At 36.7% G+C, this 12,892-nt stretch overlaps 1 protein-coding gene across 4 annotated transcripts in view; it reads right to left on the bottom strand.

Annotated features, from left to right (window-relative positions):
• Positions 1-12,892, bottom strand: part of Slit2 (slit guidance ligand 2) — a 325,678-nt gene that overhangs the window by 45,713 nt on the left and 267,073 nt on the right. For all 4 annotated transcript variants that reach the window (XM_021161790.2, XM_021161792.2, XM_021161791.2 and 1 more), the window contains 4 exons: positions 11,840-12,003; positions 4,504-4,628; positions 4,282-4,379; positions 1,764-1,903 (listed from right to left, as the gene is read on the bottom strand). In XM_021161790.2, the coding sequence (XP_021017449.1) occupies positions 1,764-1,903; positions 4,282-4,379; positions 4,504-4,628; positions 11,840-12,003 (527 nt within the window). The remainder of the gene's footprint in view (positions 1-1,763; positions 1,904-4,281; positions 4,380-4,503; positions 4,629-11,839; positions 12,004-12,892) is intronic.

Raw genomic sequence — 12,892 nt, 5'->3', positions numbered from 1 at the left:
AAAGACATACAAGGACCTTAACAAACATGTGACCTCTTATCTTGCCTTTGTTAAACCAGAAAGAGTATATAGACTCCTGGTTTCTGTACCCAGAACAACATAGAGAACTTTAATAGTCTTGCAATGCTTGGGATCCCAACTTCTCTGGTAGAATCAAATAAAGTGGCTTACCAAAGTCTCAAAAAATATGTGGGTTCTTAAGCCTTTTCTATCACCTGAACAGTGGTGGAGATAGACAGCATCTATATCTTAGGGATGACTAAGAAACTTTCTTATTTAAATACTAACCTTCGTACAGGCATATAAATATCTGGTCCAATAGATCTTAGATTTTCAGGCTTTGTATAAAGGATTTAAATCTATGACTACAAGCTAGTGGAAGATATCTGATATGTGATAGAGATGACAGAGATGTGTATGCAAACCTGTGTAACAACTAATATCTGTCTGCCCGTGGTGTGTTCAAATACACTTGTTATATTTTGTTAATGAAAAAACAATAAATGATCAAATTCTGACTCTTAGCATGATATCTATGTATGTATGAATCTACAATTTTCCATGTTTATGTGTCTATCGATCTACCAGTCATCTATCTACATACCTATCATCTATTTATTTTCTTACTTACCCGCCTATTCATCTGTGTCTATATCTAGTGCTTTACTTGTAAGACTCCATGGAAAAAGCAACTTTAGAAACATCTAAACACATCTAGATTGTCCAAACATAACCTCGTCACACTATGTTGCATTTTTCCCACAATAAAATATACTTTCCTATAAAAACAGACATTTAGTGTAATGCAAAGTTTTGTATCTTCCATAACAATCTTTAAAGATTATTCCTTCAGAACTCTTGGAAAGTTGATTGTATAGAAAAGGTTGCATTTTATGATTAAAAACATTAATCTTATTTAACTATGTAATTATTTCACTATCCTAAATTATTAAGTGTTTTATTATATGAACATACATATAACAAATGAAAATGCCAAGTAAAATGCAAATTGCAGCTTCAGAAATAATGATAGAATCTAGTTGTGTGTTAGTATTTAGAGTACTATTATCCTCTCTGTCTCCTTCGCATGCTAGGTTAACAAGAAAGCTGACTATGACATTTCTTAGGCACAGCCACACAAACCAACAGAGAAGCTATTCTTTCAAAATAGACAAGGCAGAAACTTGATACTGACTTTACAGAAAATTGATCAAAACTAAGAACAAAAAGTTATCATTTTGAGTAGTCTGATCAGGTTTATCAACCAGAGACAAAGCATTGGTAAAAACATAATAGTCTTATTCATAAAACTTTCCAAAGCTCATCTTCCTGATGGAGCCCAAATTGAAGGACAGAGCTTCCTATAGGCAACTTTCACTACTAAAAGAAAGTATGGACATTATGCACTCAGATGCTGAATTGTGTTTTGGCTATATAAAGAAATGCACAAATATACACTGGCAAGATAGTCTGTAGAGGGAAAGTAGTCTGAATAAAAATGTAATTGAATTATGGGTTCAAAAGTTCCAGCAGGTCAGTATCCTTTTTTATTCTTCTACAGATCATGAACTTATAAGAACGGTTCATTAAACCAAGTGTGCTGCATCTTTTACTTGCTGGGATAAACAAAAACTATGTGTATCAGTTATTACAATTAAATCTCCCAATTATTGAAAAAGAATGGCTTGGTAAATAAACATAATAGTGTGATGATGCTCTCAAATTGATACCCCGATTGATGACACATTTCCTCTTCTTCATACCTGTGTATTCCGGTGGGCAAAGACATGTGTAGTTGTTAATTCCATCAACGCATGTAGAATTATTTTCACAATCATTATCTTCACAATCATCAATATTGACTTCACAGTTTTCTCCTTCAAACCCATCAGCACAAGTACACCTGAACATAGGGAAAGAACGGCAAGAAACTGTTGTGGTCTAAATAGTTTTAAATAGAATAAATACAACAATTACAAAACATTTAACTACATGAAATTGATTTTTTAAATCCTTTGAAATTATATACTGTAAGCAGCAATTTAAGGTACTAGCTAACAAACCAGAGAATATTTAAGAAGAAAATTTTATGAGGGTCAATGTGACAGGATTTTCCCTGTCCAATCACACTAAATAGTAGGGCAACAGGAGGCCTGTGATTGGACAGGGAAAAGGGAGACAGTGCTAAGAGTTACAGAGGTCAGAGAGTGTCTGGAGAGAAAGAGGAAGAGGCCAAGATGGTCATTGTGTGGGGCAGGCGTGGCAACAATCCGCCAAGGGACTCGGGAGCTCTGGCCCAGAGAGACCACTGACTGGAGATCACCTGGCTGGAGCCATGTGGTCTGCTGGGTGCAGGTGGTAGCTGGGGAAGCCTGCTGGTCCCTTTTATTTTTTTATTTTTATATTTATGTTTTTAAATATTTCCCACAACAAAATACAAGATAGTGAAAGGCTCCAGGATCTTAAAAGTCGATTAATCCCAAAAATTTAAAATTCAAAGATCAAAATTTCCTTTACTTCCCCCTAGATATGCTCTTCTCAAATTGAGTATAATACACATTTAAAAAAAAATAATGAAGATTGGTTCTGATTTTCTAATTGTTTATTGTCTGAGAATTTCCTAGGTGAATATAGCATGCTTTGACTGAATCTGTTCCCTCTGCCTTCATTTAAATACCTCCATTATAACTCATCACTTTTTCCTAACAACTTCTTATTATGACCCACAGAATCCACTTAGTGTCATCTTCATGTGCATGGGCGTCGGGCTACCTACTGAAATATGGGCAGCCTCTCAAGGGCTACAAGCCGGAGGAAACTGACTCTTGCTCTGCCAGCAGCCACCAATAGCCAACAACACTTCAGCTACAGGTGGACTTCATGAGCCTCTTTCCAATTCATGCTGGGATTTTGTTTGACCCAATTACTCACAGATCTTGTGTTCAGTGGTTCAGAGCACATACTGCTCTTCTGGATGACCCAGATTTTATTTCTAGTCCCCACATCAGGCAGTTCATAAGCACCTATAACTCTAACTATAAAAAAATCCAACACTTCTGCCCTTGTGGGCTATCTACCTTCAGATGCACATTCCCACACACAGACACACACAAACACACATGTGAACACAAAAGCATGAATCTGACTTCTAAAATCATATCATCTATAATTCTAGTTGTGATATACTTAAAGTTTGCAATAAGTAAATATAAAATATACTTATTGCAGTTATATAATACGAACATTTTCTACTATCAAAAAAGACAGGAATCTGTGAGAGGAACTTGTTAGGAGGAGTTGGCTTTGATAGGGATGGGATAAAAACACAAGACGTTGGTCTCAGAGAGTCTGCCAGGTGCGTTATGTGCATATGTGATTGTCTAAGAATAAGCTTTAAATAATAAAAACTGAACATTTCATTTGTCTCATTAAATGCAATTTTCACTGGAAATGCATTGTATACTTCATTTAGAGTAGATATCAAAATAATATTTGAGTGAGGCATACATAAATTAGAGACAATTTTATAAAAGAAATAGAGTATATTTCTTCTAAAAGTAAATTTTCTAACAAGTTCAGTAGTAGATTATTGTTCTTATGTAAATTTATTAGTGTGATTAATAAAGAATTTATTTTGAGAACACAACCCACAGAATCAACTGACTCGGTCTCATGGGAACTTGTGGAGATAAGGGGGCCCGTAGGGGTCTGAATATGTCTTCTAAATCTATGTTATGGCTGAGTAGCTTGGTGTTCTTGTGGGAGTCCTAATAGTGAGAGCAGGGGCTGTTGCTGACCCTTCGGCCTAACTGTGGGACTCTTTTCCTCCTATTGGGTTGCATTGTCCGGTCTTGATGTGATGGTATATGCTTAGTCTTATTGTAGCTTGATACGCCATGTTTGGTAGATGTCCTTGGAAAGGCTTCTCCTTTCTGGGGGGCGGTAGAGGGGAGTTAATAATAATAAATAATAAATGTATGATTTGTATAAGTAGACTAGCTGGCTATTAATGCGCTGAATGAGCCGATATCTTGTGTTGCCATAATCTGACTTGATTTATTGTAACATGTATTCTTCCAAGATTTTAAAGCTTTGTACTTCTATGAACTGAGAGCCCTGTAGTGTCTTTGGTAAGTTTTCATATTGTGCTATTTCTTTCATGGATCAATCAATACATGTAGTCTGTACACTAAAACTCTTGAAAAAAAAGATCATGCCCACTTGTTTAGTTAATCTTGTTACGGTACATCAGACAAAGGACCTCACAGCCAGGATACTTACCAGAATCCATCATTCTCTCCTTCCTTTAAGTGACAAGTTCCTCCATGTTTACATGGATTACTGATACACGCATGAATGGGGACATCACAGTCCTGACCCTAGAGAAGAAATGCCCATGTTAATGTTAGTTCAAGTCAAACAAGCCCCCAGAGAAAGAACATATACCATAGAGAGAAGAAATACCATAGGAAGTAATGTCTTCCCACTATGGTCTCTACTTACCTTGAATCCATATGGGCAGGTACATCGATAAAAATCAACGGGGTCATTGTTACAGGTGCCATCATTTTTACATGGATTTGATAAGCAGGGATTACACTTGGCTTGAATAGTGATATCCACGGGACCTACAAATCAACAGTAAGATATAAGAAAGCGGTGCTTTCTCTTTGTGCATCATCTAATTCATTTATGTTCCCTAATATAACAGAAAGATTTGTGGAAAATTATTTGTCATTAATCTTCACGTGATTCTTCTCTGATGGGACTAGTAATCAGTATCATTCAATCATGCCCAGGAATCCCAAAGGAAGGCTTCTAACTGTGAAGACTGAGATTTCTGATTGACAGACAGTAAGACTCTGGTGTGGTAGCTTAGGTAGCAAGAAGCTGAAATTGACATCAGTCTAGGATCTGAAACCCTTTATAAACTATCTAGTATTTCTGGATACTATCCATGACCATGACTCATACCCAGCCTCAGCTGGCTCAATGGAAATGCATAGCACAAAATTTCAGTGCTGTTTTATGAACGTGACAAAATCCAGAAAAACGTGGCCTTTGTGATAGTCTCCTTTGTGCCATTTTGAGCCATTTAGTTCATTAGTGCAGAATGTGCCAGGTCGTATTTCCAACCTGTCTTCTCTAGCAATAAGATGCTACTTAAATGAGCCTCTCAGTTTCCTGTTTTGTAACACACTTTAAAGAAACCTCTTGATCAGTAAAAAGTCAGATTAACACATAGCATCCTCAGAAATTTTCTACTATTCACACTTACTACCCAAGCTACGGATCTCTGTATTTTGCCTAGTTGTGACTTTTGGGAATGCTCTCCAGTTGTCGTAAAGAGAAGCTTCTGTGATGGGGGATGAGAGCCACGCTTACATGTAGATATAAGAATAGCTACTTAGAATGTAATTAAAGATTACACTGATCTTGGAAAATGGCAATAATTTGTTCCCCTCTAGGTTTCATTACTTCACCAACCATAGGAAGTTGGTTAAATTTACTGTGCCGCGCATGAATTTCCCAATATTGCATGGGGTTTAAATTCAGTTGGGTAGCTATTGGTTACCCCCAGAATATAAGTATCACTATTTCACCTTCTGGGATATCTTGCCTTGTTGGGCATTGTTTGGTTCCTTGGCATCGCAGTTAGAAAGGACTGTTGACTGGTTTTCTCCATTGGCAGCTTTCATAGCACCTTTAATAGCTACCCAATTTCACCAACTTTGCTTCTCTCTACATTCCTACCCTTAAGAACTACTTCTTAAGGGTAGCACCTTGATCATTTCTATTCATTTTTCTACCTACATTTAAGTATTTTAAGTCATATCATCTTTTATTTGACAACAATTTAGAATTCATTTTCTGTCCAGTGCACTCTCTAAGTACCTCTCTGGATATTTCTAATTCACAGGGAATTACTGCTTTATCCTGTCTCAGGGTAGTTACTATTACAGTGACCATGAAGAATAGAGGTGGAGATAAAAGGTTAATTACTCTTTAGATTAATCATAGTGTGCTAATGAGTTCACGTTTTTAAAAAGCACAAGTCTGATTTGTGAATCTGTTGTAGACCATGGAATAATAGAAACAATGGTAAGCTACAGTGAGATTTGTTTTCTGTCTCTGTATCTGTGTCTCTGTGTCTCTCTTTGTCTGTCTTTGTGTCTGTGTCTTTGTGTCTCTTTGTGTTTCTCTTCGTCTCTGTCTCTCTCCTTGAAAGGCAACTACATCCTTCAATTTCTTGTATTTGAAACTAACAGGTTCTGAGAGATGTTTTCTGAAAACAAATTAGCCCCCATGAGATGTGTACCACAAAGAAAGAAAGACCTTTCACCTCATGGAGACAGATACTTACTAGTATCAAGGAAATGAAGGAGTTGAGTGTATGCTAACTGGGTTGATTTGAAATTAAAGATGACTAAGAAAATAATACAGTATTAGTTAAATGAGCAGAGATATGTTTATCTTAAGAATTCAAACTAAAAATGAGAAGACACTTTTGTTAGCACTCTGTCTCTGCTACAGGTTTTAAGAGATGGACTGCTAGATGGTGAATACTTTGAAGTTTGAAGGCAGAGCTGCTTACATGACTCCAACCACTAGCTATGTGCTTAACCCAGAGTTCCTATCCCTGAGGATTCTGTCTCACTTTGATTTATTACCAAAAGCATAAGACAAAAAAACAGTTCTAACTATATTCCAGAATCTGCCTTTATTCTCTAATCCTTTGGAAACACTAGTCCAATAACAAACTCATGTCCAAAGCACACAAAAAACAACTCCAGAAGCTCATGGGTGATTTGTGATACTAGGCAACTGGACTGAAAGTAGATCTTGTTTAAAACCAAGCGTTTGTGTTATATGTGTTATTACAGAATTCCTCAAGCAATATTATCAAAGGTGTATTTATCAACATCCCTTATTCATCAAATATTTATGGGTATCTACTTTGTGTGAGGTGCGAGGCATCGGATCATCCAATCCAAATGAAACGCCTGAGTTTCTTCGAACCTTTCTGTTCAGCAGTAGAGCTGTGCATGTGTCAATTAGAGAAAAAAAAGAATACAGGCAATGATAAGCATGCCATATAAATCCCATTTCAACGTGGTGCAAGCTGTTACAGGAGAACTTTTATAAAGCCAATCGAGATAGCATCCTGAATTCCAGAGAAAATTCAATTCATGGTCAGTTATTTGTGGTCATTGATGGAAATCTATTGGGAGTTTAGTAAGACTAAGAACTGAAGTGCAGACTGTTAAGAGAGAAAGCAGTACCAGAAAAAGATAGGAAGAAAGAGCAAAAGAAAATATCAAAGAAGTAACAATGGCCACCTTTGACTTAGATGAGAACTTATAAGAACAAATAAAATGATTTTGCTGGATTCAGTGGGACAGAAGTCATTGGACTCATACTTTTGACTCAGGAATGAAAATGGCAACTAATGATAGACAATAAAAAAAATCATGTAAAATTTTTTAAAAAGCAGATAACAATTTATATAAATCCACATTTATTTCTGTGATGAAAAATTAAAACTCCACTGTACTAAAGTTATTTCAATGTTATAGCTATAACATTAGTGATATGATATCTGAAAATATGAAATGTTTGGATTGAGTTTGAATAATGCTTCAAAACTGATCTAGTCAGTAAATTTCTCATTGCTGCTTGCTTAGCCTAAATTATTTAATCATCTTTACCTTGGTTCATGAATAAAGCTAGTATTAAGTCACAACTGTGAAGCATAAAGCCAGAGGCCTCACTCAAGCAGCACAACAGTTCTCCCCAAAGGAAAATGTGAGTCTCCTGCAAGAAACCACTACTATTTCAATGTCATTATGGAGATATGTTATATTCTCCCCAACAATTCTAAAATGGACAGGATCATTAATATATAGAAGTAGGGGAGAGACTGCAACACACTAGGTTATTTAGTACAGTGTGAATATTTTAAGATTGAAAAAGTTCCTAGAATTACTTAATGTTTGAGGTCTTATATAGAGAGACATAAAGATGTAATGGACATAATCCTCCTCCTTTCTCTTGTTTTCCGTGTCTCCCTCCTCCTACTCCTATCCCCCCGCCTCTCCTTCTTCCTCTTCCTTTCTCCATCCTCTCCCTCACACTCCTGATTACTGGGGACTCAAACTAGGGCTCTGCAGCCAACTTAGCAATAATAGCCTTAGTTTTGTTTTGACATTTATTTTTCTTCTGGAGAAAGGGTTTCACTCTTTGTGTAAGTAGCTCCAGCATGGTTGAGATCTCCTTACCTCAGCATCCTGAGTAAATGGGGTTATTAGTCTGTACCACGAGGTCTTGATAAAGTAATTTTGTGGTTTTCTAGTTTCCCCATCTGTTTTGAACTTTTGACTGTGAAACAGCTGCCTATTTCAGCTTGTCCTTTTTTGCAATGTCCTAGTCCGAGGCCCCATGGCCACTTGCAAACACCTCTTGAGAACCTTCTGGTACCATTACAATTCTATCATTGATTGACCCAGTTACATATTTCCATCTTATACCTATCTCTGTCACTCATATTCTGTATTATTTTAGAATTAACTATGTAATAACATAACTCAAGAAAGTAGATGTTTAGTTATCATTTATTAGCTCATTAACATGTTGCAACACTACTTTATCGTTTGTTTGAACTCCATGTCCAATAATGTTTGTTAAATGGATAAAAGAAGATACCATGCATTTCCAATTGAACGCTCACTGTTCGGTAATCTGAGAGGCTATTGAATATCTGTCAAATAGAAGAAGTGGGATATTTAGCTGTGCACACAGCTAACTCTTGCTCTCTGTATACCACCAACTTTACAGAGGATGTTTAAGGAAACAGAAAAGGCAAAAACTCTCTTTTTATGATTAAAGAATGCTTGTTTAAGCCAGTGTTAAAGAGAAGATGCACATGGTTACAAGGACAGCTCCTGATCCTGAGTCACCTTTTCCTCACTGAAGAATGCTCTTACCTGGCTGCTAGCTAAACATGTTATGAGCACCTACTTCATCTCATTACAATGAAAATAGAAAATACATGTTTTAACTAAAGTCAGCTACACAGGATAATACAGAAACATTACATTTACATATAAAACCACACACATGTCTTTAATAAAGATGACTTGTTTCCCTGTTGTAATTTGATTACATATTGATAAGTCTTAAAATGAGAGGTTGTACTTAGCAGACTTTCATGAGTAAAATAAAAACTTTTTACACTGGCATAAAAAGCAGGGGAGTTAAGTTAAAATATGAAAATGTCAAATTATAAAATATTTAAGTCTCAATCATTTTTCTGCTTGCAAGCTCCGAAAGCATGAATGCTCACAGAACAGCACTCCTGAGACTTCCCTGAGTGGATTGTTCCAATAATAGACCAGAATACATTGCCTTCAGCCAAACAAACCTCACTGGAGGGGGCTTCTTGACTTTGAGTTTGTCAGGATACTTCTGTCAGAAGGTTGTAAGCTTATTGATATCAATGGTCATGTAAATTTTTTTCTACCATGCCTTCAAAGCAAAATGGTAGTGAGTTCTGACGTCAGAGATTCATAGTTCCATCTTTGGCTCCTTTATTCTGAGTCAATCACTATAATTACAATATTTTAGTATCTCGAGTGGGAAGTACACAGTTCTATGTATGTATGTATGTATGTATGTATGTATGTATGTATGTATGTATGTATGTTTCTATGTAGAAATCATGGGAAGATAAAGTGCTCAGGATAGAGCGAGCGTTCCCCAAACAACTAAACACCATTGTTATTGTACTATTAAAGAGCAATGCACTGTACTATGCAGAATCTTGCTTTTGTTTCTGTTAAAATTAGCTAGTCGCTCTAGATTTACTTTTTTGAAAAAAAAATTATTCCAGTTTGTAGGTGTTATCTGATTGTATTGTGGCGATGTATTAGAGTAACACCATTAACTACATAGCTATACAGGGTGGGTTTTCTGTGTAAGGCAGTGTGACGTGTATATTCCCAGTCATTTCATCTTTGTAAAGTGTGTGTGTGCAAAATTGAGAAGTGGAGACAACTGTATAGAATGCAAGTGTGTGAAGGCCAGTGTGAAGGCCAGACTACAATCATAGTTGTCATTCTTCAGCCTTCCTTCTCTGTGTGTGTTTGTGTATGATTATGCATGTGATATACTGATGCACATAAATTAATGTGTATACACATGCCTTTGGAGGGCAGAGTCCAACACTGGTTGTCCTTAATCCCTCTGTGTGTAGTTTTTGAGACAGGGTCTCTCACTGAACCCAAAGTTCTCTGATTCATCTAGATTAGCTGACTGGTGCGTTCCAGGGATCTTCCTCCCTCCACTCAGACAAAGCTGCAGTTCTGTATATGTACCACCATGTCTGACTTGTAATCCAACACTTAGGATTCAAACTGTGGTACTCATGTTTCTTGCAGCAAGCATTGATCATGGATATACTGTAGAATTTAGTGACGTATTTTCTCCAGTTCTCTACCTCTTTTCTTTTGAAAGGGTCTCTCACTAGTTTGGAATTTGCCAAGTATACTAGGCTAGAGAACCAATGAGCTTTGGGAAGCTATTTTACCAGTTCTAGGAATTATAACCAAGTGCCACCACTCTCTGCTTTGTTTGTTTTGTGTATTCTGGAGATTAAACCTGAGTCTTTGTTCTTTCAAGGCAACCACTTGACCAACTATCTCCTCAGCCATGTCAACTGTTTAATCTTTAATGTCCTTCATGTTAGAACTCTCACGTTGATTTACAGTTGGTTAAGCCATGAAATTAGGTTTTCATAAGTACTGGAAAACTAAGCTGTGACTTTAAGCAGCCAGACTGGTTATGAGGTAAGCAATTACTCAGTATTGCTAACTTAAATATGTGTTTGTCCCCTGCATCAATGGTCCAGTTTTAGAAGCTTATGATTTTTTGGCATTGTTTGCAAATGTACGAGGGACTGACCACAACACAAACTGCTCTATAATTTATAATATTTAGGGTTTATATTTTCTGATTTTACATTTAGAAGCATCAATGATTTTTCTTCTCTAGTAATTGTGAGTGGGCTTTTAGAAATATCTACAAGTTAAGAAGAATGACAAAACTTACAACCTACATCGACATATTTAGTTTCCCTGAATGCAATGATACATAAGTCTTTAGGGATGGTATCTATATCTTGTGACTAATGGTTCATTTTGTTTCTCCTTACAAAAAATAAATAATTACTGTTTGCATTTCCCCAATTAAATTTTTTGTATTTATACTATGAATGTTTGCATCAACTATCCTTAGAATGAGAGAAGAAAATTATATTTACTATGAAGATACAATATAGAATCTATAAGTACATCAACAAAGGGTCAAGTTAGGGAAGAAACAGGAGTAGAAGCAAGCACCAGGGAACATCCACTCGGGAAATCTCAGCACAGGGGGTAACTGGGAATTCTGGCTGGAACACTGGAAGGCTTGGTTTGGTTCTCCTTACCTGGCATTAGGAAGCCACAGGGCCCTGGGAGCCCTGAGAGCCAGGGCCATGTTTAGATAAAGCAAAAGTAAAACATTGTATTGGTTAGAGACTAAGAAAGTAATTCCCAATTTGTACACATCTACCTACATCTTCAAGAAAGCCTATTCATTCCAATGCGTCTAACATGGATTTGAAAAGCCTAATTGTATAATTGGGAAACAGGAAATAGCCTACCTTCTTCAAACAGATTAACTGAGAACATAAACTCTTGCCCAACTAGACCTTCGAAGTCTAATTACAAGATACTGCCACGTCTGCGGTGATTAATGTGGGAAGTTTTTCAAAAATAGTGCCAGTAATTAAAAGCCATACCTTGACATGTAAATTTTTTGGAGGGAGTAGTGAGTAATAATTTATCTGCCATTTCTCCAGGGCCGGCACAGCGTGCAATTCCAGGTTCCTTATATTCCGACTTCACCCAGTCGGATAACCACTGCATGTTACAATCACAGTAAAGAGGGTTTGCTCCAATCGCTCTGGAAAAAGAACACCACAAAAGCACACATACACACACACACAAGTATGGAAGTATTGTTATTTCCTAATGGAACAGATTCACAGTGATGCTCAGTAGAAAATCCCTATAAATTTGTTGATATCCATTATTTAGAAGGAAATGGAGAAGCTGCAGATTTCCACTTTCCTTATTTTTGTGAGGCTGGGATAAATAACATTAACAGTTCCTTGGGCTTTCCAGTGTTGCTTCATATGCAGAGAGACACATTTATCTTGGATTTATCTACAGCCTAGGAATAGGTTAGCACTTCCTGCTTTCCCTGATTGTTTACTGAGAACTTGGTTACTGGTCAACAATCTGAGGACTCTACTATGAACAGGGAATCATTCTTGACCCCCAGTGAACTCCCATTTCTAAGTAGACTGGCATATGGGCACACACAAGTAATCCTCAGGAGAACTTATGGAGCAGAAGCATTTACAAGATGTCTGTGAATGAACAGGCTGACGTCTCTGGGAGGTGCTGATGGGGATGAAAGTCTACATGACTTGGGATAATTGAATAGGTGTAAAATGTTAGGGATGCTACTTCAAGAAAAGGACCACTATAAAGGCAAATGAAGTCCATTCTCTGGTGCTCATTTGCACCTTCAACGATCTGCCATTTTACAATTTGGTATTTAGTTACACAAGTAGCAATAATAATGGAAGAGTCACAGGGAAGTAACTAGCGTTATCTCATCATTTCAATCTACCAGACCTGTGCTTTCCCATTTCTATAAAGTGCCTGATTTTATTTAAGATAGTAATATGTGAGTCTAATATTAATATATGATATTATTATTAAGTAGTTTCATAAACTTATCATGCTTGGACACAAGAGGTAGCTATATGTGAGGCAGTTTTCAA

The sequence above is a fragment of the Mus caroli genome, chromosome 5, assembly GCF_900094665.2.
Source record: "Mus caroli chromosome 5, CAROLI_EIJ_v1.1, whole genome shotgun sequence".
NCBI lineage: Eukaryota > Metazoa > Chordata > Mammalia > Rodentia > Muridae > Mus > Mus caroli.
This window is presented reverse-complemented; position numbering and strand designations above follow the sequence as displayed.